The 18,020-nt window shown below is 38.5% G+C and overlaps 1 protein-coding gene across 1 annotated transcript; it reads right to left on the bottom strand.

The window, feature by feature from the left end:
* Positions 1-10,275: 10,275 nt before the first annotated feature.
* LOC124868593 lies at positions 10,276-12,634 on the bottom strand. The gene is made up of 2 exons (XM_047366021.1): positions 12,290-12,634; positions 10,276-11,876 (listed from the first exon to the last, which is right to left on the bottom strand). Exons 1-2 carry the CDS (start codon positions 12,504-12,506, stop codon positions 10,606-10,608), a joined length of 1,488 nt encoding a protein of 495 aa, XP_047221977.1. The 5' UTR covers positions 12,507-12,634; the 3' UTR covers positions 10,276-10,605.
* Between the last annotated feature and the right edge of the window lie 5,386 nt (positions 12,635-18,020).

Here is an 18,020-nt window from a genome sequence, read left to right on the forward strand (position 1 = left end):
GGCAAAGTGGACTTAATGGGAGACGACCAAGGAGACCATTGTTGAAAACAAATCATAAAAAAGCCAGACTGGAATTTGCCAAACTACATGTTGACAAGTCACAAAGCTTCTAGGATAATGTCCTATGGACAGATGAGACAAAAATTGAACTTTTTGGCAAGGCACTATGTTCGGAAATGGAAAAATGAAGCATATGAAGAAAACAACACTGTCCCTACTCTGAAACATGGAGGAGGTTCTGTTATGTTCTGGAGCTGCTTTGCTGCATCTGGCACAGGGTGTCTTGAATCTGTACAGGTATAATGAAATCTCAAGACTATCAAGGGATTCTAGAGAGAAATGTGCTGCCCAGTGTCAGAAAGCTTGGTCTCAGTCGCAGGTCATGGATCTTGCAACAGAATAATGACCCAAAACACACAGCTAAAAACACCCAAGAATGTCTAAAACATTGGACTATTCTGAAGTGGCCTTCTATGAGCCTTGACCTAAATCCTATTGAGCATCTTTGGAAGGAGCTGAAACATGCCGTCTGGAAAAGGCATCCTTCAAATCTGAGACAACTGGAGCAGTTTGCTCATGAGGAGTGGAACAAAATACCTGCTGAGAGGAGCAGAAATCTCATTGACAGTTATAGGGATCGTTTGATTGCAGTGATTGCCTCAAAAGGTTGTGCAACAAAATATTAAGTTATGGGTACCATAATTTTTGTCCAGGCTTGTTTAATGAGTTTATTTTTAAAATAATTCTGTTGAAGCATGTTTGAAAAGCAATGTCTGACTTTCATTTGTTCATTTTCATAGAATTGTTATTCATTATTACCTTTGTCAGATTCAAGTTATTTCTGTGACCATCGTGGGTTTTTCGTTCATTAACTGAGGGGTACCAACAATTTTGTCCACGTGTGTACATAAGGCCAATTCAGAAAATGATGTTTAATGCAGAAATGATAAGGTACAGCCATGTTTAGTGCTACACCAGGGTTCTGCAACCTGCAGATCCGAAGTCACATGGTCCCTTCAAATTGGCTCTTCATACCTGACCAAAATTGATACAGAAATGACTTTAATTAATTATAACAGGTTTTCTGTTTAATTTCATACAATATCTACATAGGAACTCGATAACACAATGTACTGATAGTTTAAGAATTTCTCTTTTTTATTATTTGTTTTTTACTAACATATGTTTTTCTTCTTTTCTATTTCTACAATACATTCATTTTCTCTGTAAATGTTTAATTTATTTGTTCTAACTGTCATGATTCTGGGGGGTTCGGTTTTGGTTCTTATTTGTGTTTTTCTTTATTGTTCATTCAAGTTTTAAAGTCAATTGTGTATATATGTACATTTAAAAAGATATTTTCTATGTCTATTATATATATATATATATATATATATATATATATATATTAAATAAAAGTCTTCACTGAGAGCAAAGTGTACTGGAGTTGGTTATTTCTTGTCCTTACTTTGTTGTTAGTTTTGCTAGTTTGTTTCTGTCGGGTTTTTATTCGTCTGTTTAGCTCCAGCCATAATTAATTTTTCCCTTCTTGTGCTCCGCCTTCCTTCAGCCACCATGTAATTAACTGATTCAGCTCACCTGCCCCAGCTGTAAAGTATATTAGTGGAAAAAGTGTGGTAGAAGAAGCGAAAGCCCATTCATGAGTTTGGGGGAGAATTAAAATGTGTGGACCGCAGCAGGAGTCAGAGCTTCAACATCCATCACACACATATACAGCTGTCACATTCCTGATGTTGAGCCACTCCTAAATAAAATAGTAATGCCTACCTACTGAAAGGTATAGCCAAATACTGTACAGTATATGTACTCTTTGTTGCATGAACTATTCCATCAGTGCATTGTGAGGTGATTAGCATCTGGTTCTGCTGAGATGTTAAGTCGTCTGCATCTCTGGGTCTAGTATCTCTTATGTTTCTCTTGACAGTACTCCATAGATTCTCTATGGTGGTCAGGTGAATTTGCTGGCCAATTAAGGACAGTGACACCATGCTTATTGAACCAGCTTTTGGTACCTTTGGCAGTGTGGGTAGATCCCAAGTCCATCTGGAAATCAGCATCTCAAAAGGTTTGTCAGCAAAAGGAGGCTTGATGTTTCTAAAGTTTTCTGATAAACTGCTTCACTGACTTAGCAACATGGGTTCTGTGGCTCTCCGCTCTTGCTCCAGACTCTGGGAGCTTGATTTCTTTGTCCCCTTAGCCCAGGTAAGACATTTTTACTGAATGTTTTTTTTTTTTTATTAGCTTAGATATGAGTTTCACCTTTTCCACTGAAATAAAATAACTTTTCAGTTATATTTTTTATTTATTTAGATGAACCTGTATAACTGTCCTGTTCAAAACTACTAAAATCTAAAATCTATTACTACAACTTAGGGTGACTCAACTTCCTGTGGCAATGATATTGAGCTAAAAATATCAATTGAGTAAAATCAAAACCTGTCTGACTTTAATTTTATATCCTTTGCAGATTATTACATAAAGTTTGCTCAATTTCAAATTTTAAGTTTTGTTGCTTAATTAGTTGGCTTAAAACGAAATTCTCCGTTCTTGAACAATTGTCTCTGTTATTATGATTCACTTGAAATTTTCCCTGCTTTGAATTTAAATTACAAAATTAAGAGAGCTTAGAATAGTTAAGAGTAAGAGAGAATACATTTTTAAAGAATTCATTTTTTCTGAAGAAAGATTTGCGTCTTCTGTTTCCTCTAAAAACAGAAACAAACTCTGTTTTTAACCTTTATAGGTACTAAAATGTGTCCAAATATCCTTTTTTAAATCCGTTTTAAAAAGCTAAAAATAACGACCAAGTCAGCAAACTTTCCTTTGACCAGAAAGTTACAGTAAAAACATACACAAAGCTAAGTTAACTTGTACTGTTAAAATCAGAAATAGGCTCGTATTTTAACTTTTACAAAGACAAAACTTGACATTTCCAGAGTCTTTGACATTCAAACAAAGTTGAACATTTTTGAGCACGTAAAGAAAATCTTTCCTCTGACAATGAAATACATGATTTAACAAAGCGAAGATTTTACTGGATGTTTTTAGCGTTTATTTCTGCCCTGATGCTGTTTAGTCGTTATACAATATAATTTGAAGGCAGTCTTGATTTAATAAATAATTTTTATTCAAATCAGTGAAATGTGTGGCAAGTAAAAAAATGCCTGAGTTAACTCGTTGCAGTTTGATTTCTGGATGTCTAACTTGTGATGCTCGATGTAGCTCTGCCACGTCAAGAAACACCTAAAGCTGCAAATGTTTGAATACTAAACTTAACATTTTCTGCATGTTGCTGCGTTTTATCACAGCTTTTTATAGCAGGTCCATTACACTGTAGCTGAAGCAAAATCCCACCACAGGAGATCGGGGGTTGAGTGCAGCCGGAGACTTGGATGCAGATCATGGAGTCCTCTACAGCTGGGGTTGTTTCAATAAGGTTAAAGTGTCTGTTTAGCACAAAACATCATGAATGAAACAATTATTCAATTATTAAACTGCAGTAAGAGAGGCAGAAAGCACAGAGAGCTTATGCCAAGCATACCTCCAAACAAAAAAAAACAAAAAACAAAAAAAAAATATATATATATATATATATACCAAGCAGTGAACAAGTAACAGAAAAATAAAATACAGAAATGTACCAAATTGTAAATATGTAAAAATGTTTATTCATAAAAAATTTAAATAAGCATTATTTGTCCTTGTTTAATTCTAAAAATAGGATTAAAGTAGTGAGTTTGTCATTTGGTCTTCTCTGACATAAACTGGCAAAAACGTCTTCACATGTAAAATTGTCCATTTTGTCCAAATTAAAAGAAAAATCTATGTAAATATTTGAAAGTACAAACATATGCAGCACAGGTGGCATACTGTTGATCAGTCATAGATCTGTTTTATTTCACAGATTTTAACTGACTAATATTTTCACTTTTATTGGTGTATGTGACTGTTTTTATGAACTCTGTGTTGCTGCCAGTCTTTGCCAGGACGCCACTGTGAGAGAGGATGTAAACATCTCTAGGACTCCCCTGGTAAAAAGAAAAGAAAATCTTGGTTTGAATCAAAATTGTTAAACCTGTTTAGCCAGAATAACCAGACAGTTATTTACTTACTTACTTACATCTCGTGTTATTCTTGAAACAAATGTTTTACTACACCCAAGAGAAAATTATAGTGCGATACTGTGGTTATTCAGATGGTCATCTAGTTGATCTTTCTTGGAGCAGATCATTGTGAATGTGTGGAAAACTAATAATGCCCTTTTCTCATTAGCTGGCACCCCTGTTAAAGATGTGTAAAATCCCTTAAAATAAATTTTGCTTTCATTGGAAAAGCACAAAATCACACAGAAATTTAGAAAAATGTAAGCAAATTTATTCTTTGGGGGAAAATACAACAGGAAGAAGTAATTATTAATATTTTTAATTGTTTAATACAATCAGTGGGGTTACGGTTAGTAGCACTCCTTTAATTATTTTAAAGTGAATAAAGCTGGGTAATTTCTACTTTCAAAATGATTATAGTATCTTGGAACTGTTAATCCATTACTTTCTTGTTACCCTGGGGTGTAAATATAATGTGACACAACGAAATGTTGATCCAATCTTATTTACGGGATCTCCTCACCATTCCCACACCTTTAGGAGCACTCAGGTCAAGCAGTTCCGGGGTCCAAACTAAAATGTGGGGTTATCAAGCTTTCACTGGTACTGCATCAGAATATTGGAAAACTTTATCACTAAATATCCTCACTGCTTAGGCTATAAATTAATTTAAATGCCTGGTTTGAAAGTGTATGAGACCATTAAAAGTTGACACATTTTTTTCTGTATTTATTTTTTTGTTTGGATAAATTGTGAAGCACTTTGGTCAACCTTGGTAGTTTTTAAAGGTGCTATTCAAATACGGTTGATATCAACATAATTCAGGAAAAGGCCAAAAGAAAAACTTGCTCCCCTCCCAAACTTTCCCCTATCAACAGTCAGAGCATTAAAACGTTTGAAACAACTGCAAATGTGGCAAACACAGCTAGATGGACGAACCAAGTTTATGTTTCCAATGTGCACAGTAGAGGATGGTAAAGGAGGTAGAGAAAAATCTCCAACAATTGCTGCTAGAGAGGTTCAGTAAAGATTGTCATCATGGGGTAATTTGAAGACTTTTTTTTAACACATCTTCACAAGGAGTGCCAGTGATAAGGGAGGATGCTGCACATGTATGAGAAAAAAGATCTTGTGAACAAAAGAGCGAACCTGGTCAGCAGATTTGGATCAAGCTTTTCATGCAAAGAGAACTCCTGCTGGTTTCCTGTTGGGCCGTGGCTAACTGTAAGAGTTCATCAAGCCTTTTAGGAATCACTCGTCCAAGAACCAACGATAGAACCCACCCCCTGCCAACCCATCAATTGAGCCTACATTTATTATTTTGACCTTTGCTTTGACATCAAAGTGGATTCTTGACTCGTTCTTCTGTAAGAGGACAGAGGTGTCACGCTCACAGTGTGAAAGGAAGCCTGCCTGTGAAGAAGACAGTCAGAGTTTGGCTGAATGTAATTAAAGTAAGAGTCAATTAGACTGCTGTTTGTTGGAAGGAAAATGTGTCAAATCAGGCATATAAAGGCACATGTGCTCGCCCGTGTGTGTGTGTATGTGTGTGTTGAGAGAGGTCCGGAAAACGTTTTTAACTAACAAAAGGTCATTTTTGGAAAGTAAGGAAATTTTCCTGGTCCTCACATTTTTCATGTGTGTGTGTGTGTGTGTGTGTGTGTGTGTGTCTGATGAAGACATTGATGAGCTTTCTCTTGAAAAAAGTTTTATTTTTACCAAAATTCAAATTTTAGGTTCTCACTCAAACATATTTAACTAATTGGGCAGTTACCTTCTGCTGGTTATAAGTGTCTCTTCTGGCATTAAATGCTGAAAGGAGTTTTTATCTGTGCCTGAGAAGAAGGAAAAAGGAACATCTATGTTCAGTACAAACAAAATCTGCAAAATGAATCCTTGTGTTACCATGAATCATTCTTTCTAACAGGAGAACACATTGAGGAGGAGGTTAAGAGAGGTTACCTGGAAAAAGATGACAAAAACAAAACTTGGAGTGAAACCAAGTCTGTAATTTTACAAGTATGTTTGGGGTGGAAAACTAATACTACACATCTCCATCAACATACCATTCCCTTTGTAGAATACATTGGTGGCAGTATCAGGCTGTGGGGATGATGTTCATCAACAGGGACAGGGAAGTTGGTCAGACTAGATGGGAAAATAAATGGAGGTAAAATCCTGGAAGAAAACCTGTCAGAGGCTTCAAAAAAAACTCAAGACAGCAGCACTTAACATTCAGCACAAGAAACCAACAATTGATAAATTTATGTTGAACCATAGTCATGTACTAAATGGCCCAGTCAAAGTCCAGCCCTTAATCTGGACTTTGACATAATAATAATCTTATTATGAATTTGTGTTAAGACTTGAAAACAATTCTTTAGGCACTTTCTATTCAATCTGACTGCACTTGAGGTTTTTTTTTTTTTTTTTTTTTGCTAATTGCTTGTTAAGAATGAGCTAAATGTTTTTTCTCTCAGATTTTCAATTGTACATTCAGTTCAAAATTATACATGACTTTCTATTGGTCTGCCATAAAAAAAATCCCTTTAAAATACAATGAAGTTTGTGGGTGTAAAGTGAAAAAGCTTAAGGGGTGTGAATACTTCTGCAAGGCACTGTAAATGTGAAAAGAGAAAAAGAAACTTCAATTAAAATGAATCTCAGAGAATTACACTGAAAAGAAAGAATAGCTAAATCACTGACAGTGATTTCAGTTAATCAAAATGAACATTGTGAAAAGACTTGGAAAAACAATAAAACGTACAGAAAGAAGTTTAAGAGATAGCAAGACAATGAAGACAGCGTTAAACTGAGCCTTGAGGTGGTTTATCAGTCCAACCAGCGATAAAGTCTGTGCGCAGGATCACTAAAGGCTCAGCGAGTCTTTAAAAAAAGCATTCCTTTGATTAGCTTTCACCGTTCAAGCCCAAAATCCTCTGAACAAGATTATCTTATCTTTTCTCCATCTAGTTCAACCTGTCCTTGTAGCCTCTGAAAATCATCCCTTTGTTTCTTTAGTTTGGCTTATTGTGGATGTGAGCAGCAAACATACAAAAAACTGAGATTAAGATCAGTTAAACACTTGAATAGACATGGTCTCTGTTAGTAACAAGAAATATGTTTATTAAAACTGACTTGGATCTACTTTGCTGTTAAAATGTATTCATAATATAATATTTGTTTACAATATTTTTCTATTTTTCCTGCTGGTTATTACAGGAATGAATAAATTATTGTTCATTTTAACAGTAAGTTAACCTAAAATAGTGTAAATTAATGTGTATGTTATGAAGATGGTAAGTCAGTGGGAAGCTTCATGGTTTACAAAACAAAACAACAGAATAGCTTGAGAAAGAAGTTTTAATATAAAAATTCAAATACAGTTATAGTCTTCTTACTGCTGAAAAATATTCATAAATTCATGTTAATTAAAAATATATCAAGAAGTAGCCATTAGGCTGTTTCTTTTGTTTTGAGGCTGAGCAAGTCAGAACTCTGAGATCTTTTCCAAGAGCGCCATCTAGCGTCCAATAACCAACACGACAACTTAAGCAGAAGAGGGATTTATTTGGAAGCGGCGTTTCTGATATTATTATTATTATTATTATTGTTGTTGTTGTTGTGTACTTGTCTAAAAAAAGAATCAGGAATCAGATCAAATTTGAGCTTTAATGACAGAGGCCTGATTTTCCTTTGTTGCAGTCTGTAACCTACAAACAGGGTGTCAGGGTGTCTGCCTCATGGACTAAAGCCACAGAAGTGAAGCCTGATAACCTATGGATCTGCCTCCCATTCTACTTTTAGAAACCACCAGTAAACCTACAGTATGAGAGTGAAGTGCTCTTTTGGGAACATATGGAACAATCAGATCCCTGATGTATGATGGGGCTTGATTATTAAGGGCTTTATATTTGATGTGTGTTTATATTTCAGATAATATGTACAGCACTGCACAGTGCTGCAGTTTTGTGTACTGCTGCCTTGCACTGATTCCAGTGAGGCCTTCTTCAGTCCAAAATTATGCATGTTAGGTTAAATGTTTATTGTAAATTACTTGTCCTAAAGTCTGAGAGTGTGCATGGATGTGTGCCTCTGCGGTCCTGGGTGTATCCCACCTCTTGCCATGTGACCCTGCAAGGATTAGCTGGTATAGATAATGAATGGGGATACAGTTTCTGTGTTTGAACCCACTGAGAAAGCCATGCCTGATACCACCTGCAGAAAGTGCTTTTTTGCACTCATGGTGAAAACAGACAAAACACAGAAAGGTTGGAAAAATAAGTAGTTAAAAGATTTTTAAAGATTGTCCGGGACAGAATACTAAGCTTGATTTGAAGATGGAAACCAGGGTTCAAATAGAATTGTATTCAAACAGCCGAAGATATATTATTTGTTTTATCCGCAGGACTGAATTTGAAGGGAACAGACAGAATTACATCTTACCTTTGAGAACTGAATTTCAGAAATTTCTCGGTGGTCGGCTTTCCTGAAAGACAGGCTTAGCTAATCTCCTGAGATCTGTGGGTTTCTTTGGCAAGTAATGTTGACTGTCCTCTGTATAGAAGTAGCACATAATGTACCTTAATAATCTGCCCATAAGGAAATATGTAAATGAAGTGCTGAAAGCGGCTGGAGAATGATTCTTGAGGTACACCACAAATGAGATTAAGAGTTTTTTTTTGCCAAACCAGTACCAATGCTAAACTGGTGCTAGTGCTTACTTAGTTTGAGTTCTTTGTGACAAACAGTCACAATAATATGTTCCCACCCTCATGCTTACACATACAAACACTCACACCCATCGTAAAGACATACAAGAATGGAGGCCATGCTCTCACATTGCTCCCCATACACACTCTATACTCCCAGGTCCAGGTAGCCCAGAGTGACAAACAGCCCCAGTACCTTGGATATGTTTCCCTTCATTCTGGGGATGGTGAAACGCAGACCGCCCCAATCTACCAGACCACACTAGGGCTGGCACCACCCAAACAACTCCAGCCCAGATCGCGACCCCCCACCCCAAACCCAGCCCCCAACGACCTCTGTCCCCATCCAGAGATAGGGGCACAAAAAAAAAAAATCAGAATCAGAATCAGGACCAGAATCAGCTTTATTGCCAAGTTTGTACAGACAAACAAGGAATTTCACTCCGGTACACTTCATGCACTCAATATCTTACATATATACAATTGATTTAACAATAGGATATAATGTGAGACCAGTATGCGTGGTGTTGATCTATAACTCTGACTGTCAAGTGTTCATCAGAGAAACAGCCTGGGGGAAGAAACTGTCTTTGTGGTGGCTGGTTTTAGCAGACAGCGCTCTGTAGCCAGGACTTTGAGCTGGATGAGCTTCTGGTGGAGGAGGTCTGTGTTGACAGTGTTGAAGACCGAGCTGATGTCCACAAACATCATCCTGGCGTACATCCCTAGGTGGTCGAGATGTTACAGGATGAAGTGTAGTCCCAAGTTGACTGCATCATCTGCTAACCTGTTTGCCCGGTAGGCAAGCTGCATAGGGTCAAGCAGGGGGGCCTGTGATGTCCTTCAGGTGCATCAACACCAGTCGCTCAAAGAATTTAATTACCACAGCCGTCAGGGCGACAAGCCTGCAACATGTAATCCTGTGATGGTGGATTTCTTGGGTACTGGGATGATGGTGGAGCGTTTGAAGCAGGAGGGGACCTGACAGCTCCAGTGACTTGTTGAAGATCTCAGTGAAGATGGATGCTTTTTTAAGTACAGGCAGGGGTTCTGAAGATAGGGGGTTGGTTGGTGTATGGCAAGAATTTGTGTCTGAATGGGATGTGGAGGAGTTGGGTTTAGGTGTGAACTGCTGCTTTTCATACCTGCAGGAGAACCCATTCAACTGATTAGCCGGCGAGGATTCAGCTCAGGGTTGAGGGATGGTTCCTGTAGGCAGTCAAGTTTTTCAAACCCTTCTAAACAGCAGAAGTGAGAAGCTTTTCTTTAGCTTCTCACTGTAACTTCTCTTCGCTGCTTTGACATGTTATGTTACATGTAACAATGATACAGAAAATGAACCTAAAAGTGAATATGCATTTATATATTGTTTTAAATAAACACTTATTTTACTTCAGTACACATTGTTTTATTATTGTTTAGAAATTAAAAGCACATACTTAATTTTTCATCAACAATTTATTGAGAGCCAAAGGTAATCTGCAGTAATAATGAAAAATGGACATACACCAAGAATGGATAAAAACAAAAGCAATATTGTGCTTTGTTTTGAAAGGCCACTGGTTTCCTTCCAACACAACGCACCGTAAATTCCTGCTTATAAGTCGCACTAAAAATCATGTTTCATTACACAGCTGTAAGCATCGTGTTGCAGGCCTGGAAGACACAATATATAGAAGAGAATTTCCTAGAGGCTGTAACCAAAAATCAAAGCTGTTTTTGTTGCACTTACAAGAGGGAATTTACGATAATGTCTTGACAACACACCATTAATGAAATGATACAATCCCATCACCTAAGTTGTACAAAGAACAACATACTTTAGTAATTTTGTCTAACACAGTCAAGCCATCCTGATCCAGGTTCTGCACATAATCTAATGGCACAGGACCCCCCACCATACTGTAACGCTGCTTGATGCAGTCAATCACTCTTTCAACATGAATACGCAAATGTGCAATTTTCCTCGTTTCAATAAACTCAGCCATAGATAACCGTTTTTCGCCCTTTATAAATGCTGTAATTGTCACTGCGGCCTGCATTGCCCCAACAGAATCTTTGATATCAAAACCACGGTCAGCAAGAATGATATCCCCAGGTAAAATATGGTTAAGGAATCCCGAGTTCTCAGTTATATATTTATCGCTCACATGGCCACCCCATGCCTTTGAAATGTAAGTTACAGAACCCTGAGGACATATAGCCATTAAAAATTTAACTGTATTATGATGCTTGTTATTGGACCTTGTTTGTGCTTGAGGCATTAAGCCTGTTGGCCTGTCTGTAAATACTTCAAAGCAATCTATAATAGCTGAAACATGTACACCGTATTGTTTGCGAAAGTCTGTGGGAGTACTTTCAATAAGCACATACCTTGTAGGCCATTTCACTAGCCACCCCAGGTTATGATACATAATGTTTATTACAGCAACAAAAATGCGAGATGCAGTTGGACAGGAAATATTAAAACGATAAGCAATATCTTGTATGGATAGATTTAACCTCAGTCTCATTAAAGTCAGGATCATTTGTTGGAATTTACTGAGACAGCTATTAGCTGCATAGCTCATGTCATCAGATATGAATTTGAATACAAGCATAAGCAGGGTGAAATCAGGCAGTCCAGTATAACATTTTACACGTTCATTGTCACCTTTAAATGTCTCCTCAGAATAAGTGGAATTTTGAACCGATTTACGCAAGTCCATATTTTCTTGAGTCAAACACTTAATCTCACACTGCATACCATCCATGAGAGGTAACGTTATGTCTGTCTGGCATTGAATGGTGTTGGGTTCATCAGTAGGTGGATCATCATCAGACAGAGGCTCAATCCCTGACTCGTCAGGAGGACCCAGGCACTGGCTCATCTGGAGAAGGCTCTCTGCAGCTTCATACATCCGTCTCTTCTTAGAGCGCCGCTGGATGCGCACCTTTCTCACAGCCGATGCCTTCTTTGCCAACTTGACTTTCGTGTGTCCCAGTGAGACAGAAGGTGCCCAGTCAGGGTTGTCGCTATCAAACAGTTGAGCTGGTTTGCCTGAAATATAAGTCACATGTTTTATTCCTCCATAAAATAACATGTGATATATTTAATGCTAGGTTCTATAATAACAAAGAAAATAATAGCAATCAATAATAGTATTAATAACATCACACGGCATGACATCATTAGTTAAAGTATACTGGCAACAAAAGAAACTGATCATTTTTAATCAGCAAGTATGGAACCATTTTTTCATAGCCACAACATAGGTAAGAATCCAAGGTAAGTTCAATATGCCTTTTACAGGATAAATACATAATAGTTATATCACTAGATAATAAATGTACAGTACAACAGTTAAGGTTAATGGCAGCTTACTGAAGTAGGTCACCGTGCCAGGATCAACTGGTCTTGGCTGACTACTTTCCAGCAAATTAATACAACAAATGTAGACGAAGATTATTAACCTGTCAGAAAATGTGCGCTGCACACTCGGGCGTGAGTGAGGTTCAAGCCGCCCAAATCTGCCCTGGATATCCGATTCAGCCACAGTAGTCGACGTTGTGTACTCAGTGTTTTTGTTTTCTCACACTGATTTTCTATCACGGCTGGCAGACGGAAGAATGACCGTGGGTCTCGACCACCACGCGCGACACAACCCACAATTAAGCAGGTTTTCCCCATAGTTCAACTGAAGGGTCCAGAGTTTTGCTTCACTGATCACAAAACAATGAAAACAGGCTGCAGCTGACACCCAAGATGGTGATCAGGAAAAGCGGTTCTTCTTCCTTCTTCTGCTGCTATTTTTTTTTTTTTTTCTTTTAATGGTGGTTGGCAAACAACGTTAAGTGTGCATTACCGCCACCTTTTGAATTGGAGTGTGAACAGAGCTTCGACTTCTGTTTATAAGGAACTTAAAAAACGCTCTAATTCAAATCTGTTCATAACTTAAACGAAGTAATTCAACTAAACCAAACTGTACTTTTTGCTCACGGATCCTACACTGAAGAGCATGTCTTTCTCAATGATATCTATCAATCTATTAATGCATGCTCAATTGTCTCTTGAGATTGACCACATAGTCCTGTAGGACGTTTTCCTATTCTTTTTAGAGTGCTATTTAAACCAGTATGATTGAATCTAAGCCTTGACTGAATGTCTTCTTCAAGTTTCCCTCATCTTACCCACTGTTTTTTTTTTTTTTTTTTTATATAGAAAAGATGTCTCCCTTTTTGCTCTTTATTCCATTCTTTTTTCACTTCTTCCTTCACAATAGAGTTTACTTTGTTTTACTGTAAGAGCTAGGTAGAGTGATTTCTGTCTTTTTAGTAGCTTCTTTGGCATATTTATCTGCAAGTTCATTATCTCTCACTTCTGTATGATCCAGACTAATCTCACTACAATTCCTGCTGTTTTTATTCTATATATTAGTTGTAAAATTACTGTCTTGACCAAGACTGAGCAAATTTGATGCTGTATATGGTCGAAGTCCCCCCATTGTTAAAGACACAATAACTTTTTCACATGGGACCAAGTTGGTTTGGATAACTGTGAGTTTAAAATTAGAATTGATAACTTTGAACTGTATTTCTAATTATAGTTGTTTTTAGATAAGAGATGAATCAAATAAACCATTCCTGCATCATCAACTGGTTTCTAATAAAATAACACATGCTTTGAAAACGATGCAACTTGTCAGTCTTCCGTGGCCTTTCACATTTTCTACAATTGAAGGACATGATGACAGATACTAAGTCCAAGGAGATTACTTGACTTGCATTTCCTGGTTTCAAATGAGGTTTGTTTTATGATAAAAAGGCAATGACTATCACCCAATTTAAATGCCAAGCAGCAGTTCACAGAGGCTAAAGTCATTAAATAAAAGTATCACAGTATTTTGCATTGAGAATCCAAGCACATCTTTAGGAGTAACAATTCTGTAAATTCAGATTTTAAAACATGAAGAAAATGAAGACTTTATAAAGCCTGTGATGATTTCCACTGTTAGTCTTGCAACAATTGAGCTTATTTTAATTTCATTTTCATTTTTTTAGTTTATGTTAATGAACAACTTCAACATTGTGATTTTAGAAATGTATTTAATTTGACATTTTTAACACTGAGCACATAAACGTGACAACTCCTCAAATGAAAACAAAGCATGAAGTTGTTTCTTGTGGGATGTACCAGAGGGATACCAGCTTCTAATCACACCTGCGAACATCAAACCACAGGTGAACTGCTATCTGAGGTGTTAATGAACACACGTTCACAACAACAAATGACGCAACCTTTTTCCACATGACTGTCAGAAAATCTCTGATGAAAACTTGACAAATGTAAAATATTAGAAAAGAAATAAAGCAATTCATTAAACAGTGTTTTTATTGTGGTTGTCTTGTTTAAAGATTCAGGATCTTCACCTAAATCCTAGTTTTGACCCTGGTCATCTCAGTCTATAATGTCTTGATAAACTCCTGGTTAGTGCAGTTAGTGCTGACCATTATCATGCTGCATGCCAGTTATTATAGTGAAGCTTTATTATTAAAAAGATCCATTTTGTAAGATTGTCGTACCCTTTAAAATAAAATTAGGGTTTGCGAACTACAAGTGCAACAGTCTTGGACATTAACAACTACTGTTCCCTTAGACATCTCTTTTATGGCTGATTCAAGTCAACCAGTTTTTATCTTTAAAGTGCTTTGCAAAAATGTTCATTCTCATTGAACGTGAATAATTGTACCCACTCAGCATGATGCTGCCACCTGTTATACTGATGGGTCTCCCACCCATCACCCGACAGCATCTCAAGAAGATCATTGTCTATGCTTTAACCAGACCCCCTCTGATAACAGGTAGAATTCCCGAAGGATTCTATGATGATGAACTGCTTCAGGCCTCCTACAACAAAGCATCCCCAAACCATGATACTTCCACCTCCATGCTTCATAGTTGGTATCAGGGGCTTTCCCTAGTACACTGTACAGGTCCTTCTCAAAATATTAGCATATTGTGATAAAGTTCATTATTTTCCATAATGTCATGATGAAAATTTAACATTCATATATTTTAGATTCATTGCACACTAACTGAAATATTTCAGGTCTGTTATTGTCTTAATACGGATGATTTTGGCATACAGCTCATGAAAACCCAAAATTCCTATCTCACAAAATTAGCATATTTCATCCGACCAATAAAAGAAAAGTGTTTTTAATACAAAAAACGTCAACCTTCAAATAATCATGTACAGTTATGCAATCAATACTTGGTCGGGAATCCTTTGGCAGAAATGACTGCTTCAATGCGGCGTGGCATGGAGGCAATCAGCCTGTGGCACTGCTGAGGTCTTATGGAGGCCCAGGATGCTTCGATAGCGGCCTTTAGCTCATCCAAAGTGTTGGGTCTTGAGTCTCTCAACGTTCTCTTCACAATACCCCACAGATTCTCTATGGGGTTCAGGTCAGGAGAGTTGGCAGGCCAATTGAGCACAGTGATACCATGGTCAGTAAACCATTTACCAGTGGTTTTGGCACTGTGAGCAGGTGCCAGGTTGTGCTGAAAAATGAAATCTTCATCTCAATAAAGCTTTTCAGCAGATGGAAGCATGAAGTGCTCCTAAATCTCCTGATAGCTAGCTGCATTGACCCTGCCCTTGATAAAACACAGTGGACCAACACCAGCAGCTGACACGGCACCCCAGACCATCACTGACTGTGGGTACTTGACACTGGACTTCTGGCATTTTGGCATTTCCTTCTCCCCAGTCTTCCTCCAGACTCTGGCACCTTGATTTCCGAATGACATGCAGAATTTGCTTTCATCCGAAAAAAGTACTTTGGACCACTGAGCAACAGTCCAGTGCTGCTTCTCTGTAGCCCAGGTCAGGCGCTTCTGCCGCTGTTTCTGGTTCAAAAGTGGCTTGACCTGGGGAATGCGGCACCTGTAGCCCATTTCCTGCACACGCCTGTGCACGGTGGCTCTGGATGTTTCTACTCCAGACTCAGTCCACTGCTTCCGCAGGTCCCCCAAGGTCTGGAATCGGCCCTTCTCCACAATCTTCCTCAGGGTCCGGTCACCTCTTCTTGTTGTGCAGCGTTTTCTGCCACACTTTTTCCTTCCCACAGACTTCCCACTGAGGTGCCTTGATACAGCACTCTGGGAACAGCCTATTGGTTCAGAAATTTCTTTCTGTGTCTTACCCTCTTGCTTGAGGGTGTCAATAGTGGCCTTCTGGACAGCAGTCAGGTCGGCAGTCTTACCCATGATTGGGGTTTTGAGTGATGAACCAGGCTGGGAGTTTTAAAGGCCTCAGGAATCTTTTGCAGGTGTTTAGAGTTAACTCATTGATTCAGATGATTAGGTTCATAGCTCATTTAGAGACCCTTTTAATGATATGCTAATTTTGTGAGATAGGAATTTTGGGTTTTCATGAGCTGTATGCCAAAATCATCCGTATTAAGACAATAAAAGACCTGAAATATTTCAGTTAGTGTGCAATGAATCTAAAATATATGAATGTTAAATTTTCATCATGACATTATGGAAAATAATGAACTTTATCACAATATGCTAATATTTTGAGAAGGACCTGTATTGTCCTAACAACTCCTCTGGCCAAAGAACACTGTTTCTGAAGTTCTGGTCATCATCTACGTTCTCTGCATCAAACTTTGGGTCTGGCCTTGATGTTTTTTTAAAGAGCAAAGGTTTCCTTGTTGCACACCTCCTTGCAAAGTTAAATGTGTGCAGTTTAGGTTCTGTGATGACATTTTAGAGTTTTCAAAGACTTGTTTTAGCATCTTGGAGTCTGCTTTAAGGATGCACTTGCTTGGACAGCCACACGTGGGTAAGTTGGCAAGTGCCTTGAAAGTCCTCCACTTGTAGACTACTTTAAAACTATTTTACATACAATGAAATGGCTGATTGAAAATTTCTTTAAATCCCTGCAGTCTTCCCTCGGAAGGCCTCAGACAACTCTTTGGATCTCAGCATCGTGTTCTCTCTCACTTAAACAGTCAGGTGCACAAACTTAATGTTTATTTTTAAAAATGGGATTTTACATATTAATGAACATTAGCCCCTAAATAAGTGAGATTATAGCCAGGTGGTGAATTTACATCCCAAGGCGTTCCCAGGCCAGCCGAGAAACATAGTCCCTCCAGCGGGTCCTGGGTCTTCCTCTGGGCCTCCTCCCTGTGGGACGTTCCCGGAACACCTCACCAGGGAGGCGTCCAGGAGGCATCCGGTATAGATGCCCGAGCCACCTAAACTGGCTCCTCTCGATGTGGAGAAGCAGCGGCTCTACTCTGAGTCCCTCCCAGATGACCGAGCTTCTCACCCTATCTCTGAGGGAGTGCCCAGACACCCTGCGGAGGAAGCTCATTTCAGCTGCTTGTATCCATGATCTCGTTCTTTCGGTCACGACCCAAAGCTCATGACCATAGATGAGAGTAGGAACGTAGATCGACCGATAAATCAAGAGCTTCGTTTTTTTTGTCTCAGCTCTCTCTTCATCCCGACAGACCGGTACAGCGCCCGAATCACTGCTGACGCAGCACCAATCCATCTGTCGGTCTCCCACTCCCTTGTACCATCATTCGTGAACAAGACCCCGAGATACTTAAACTCCTCCACTTGAGGCAGGACCTCATCCCCGACCCAGAGAAGGCACTCTACCCTTTTCCGGCTCAAGACCATGGCCTCAGAGAATCAGTGCCTTGGAGGCACTGACTCTCATCCTGGCCGCTTCACACTCGGCTGCACTAACATAAGCAGAAGGCACGATGCTACTGCAATCAAAACAATACCCAAGACATCATATCAACACAATAAGTTCATATCTTAAGTATAGTTTGCTGTTATTTTAGCATTATTTGCAGATTTCCACATTGCTGTGTCTGTTTTTTCCATAGACAGAAGGAACTGACCCCTTAAGCAGATAGTCTTTTAGCAAATCCTTCGATACTGGAGGAGGTTGCTGAAGGCACTCATCCTTGAAGTGGGGAAATAGGAATTTCCACACTGATTTAAAGGATAAAATGTGGATTTTGCATGATATTGACTTATGCAACCAGGTTATTGCAGCTTTTTTATGTTCTTCCTCTTAACATAACTGTTTCTCAAGTGAAAAACACAGGATATTGTGATATTAAGGATTGTTTTTATGTCTATAAGAGTTTATGTTCTGTTGGCCAT

This window comes from Girardinichthys multiradiatus, chromosome 5, assembly GCF_021462225.1.
Source record: "Girardinichthys multiradiatus isolate DD_20200921_A chromosome 5, DD_fGirMul_XY1, whole genome shotgun sequence".
Classification (NCBI taxonomy): Eukaryota; Metazoa; Chordata; class Actinopteri; order Cyprinodontiformes; family Goodeidae; genus Girardinichthys; species Girardinichthys multiradiatus.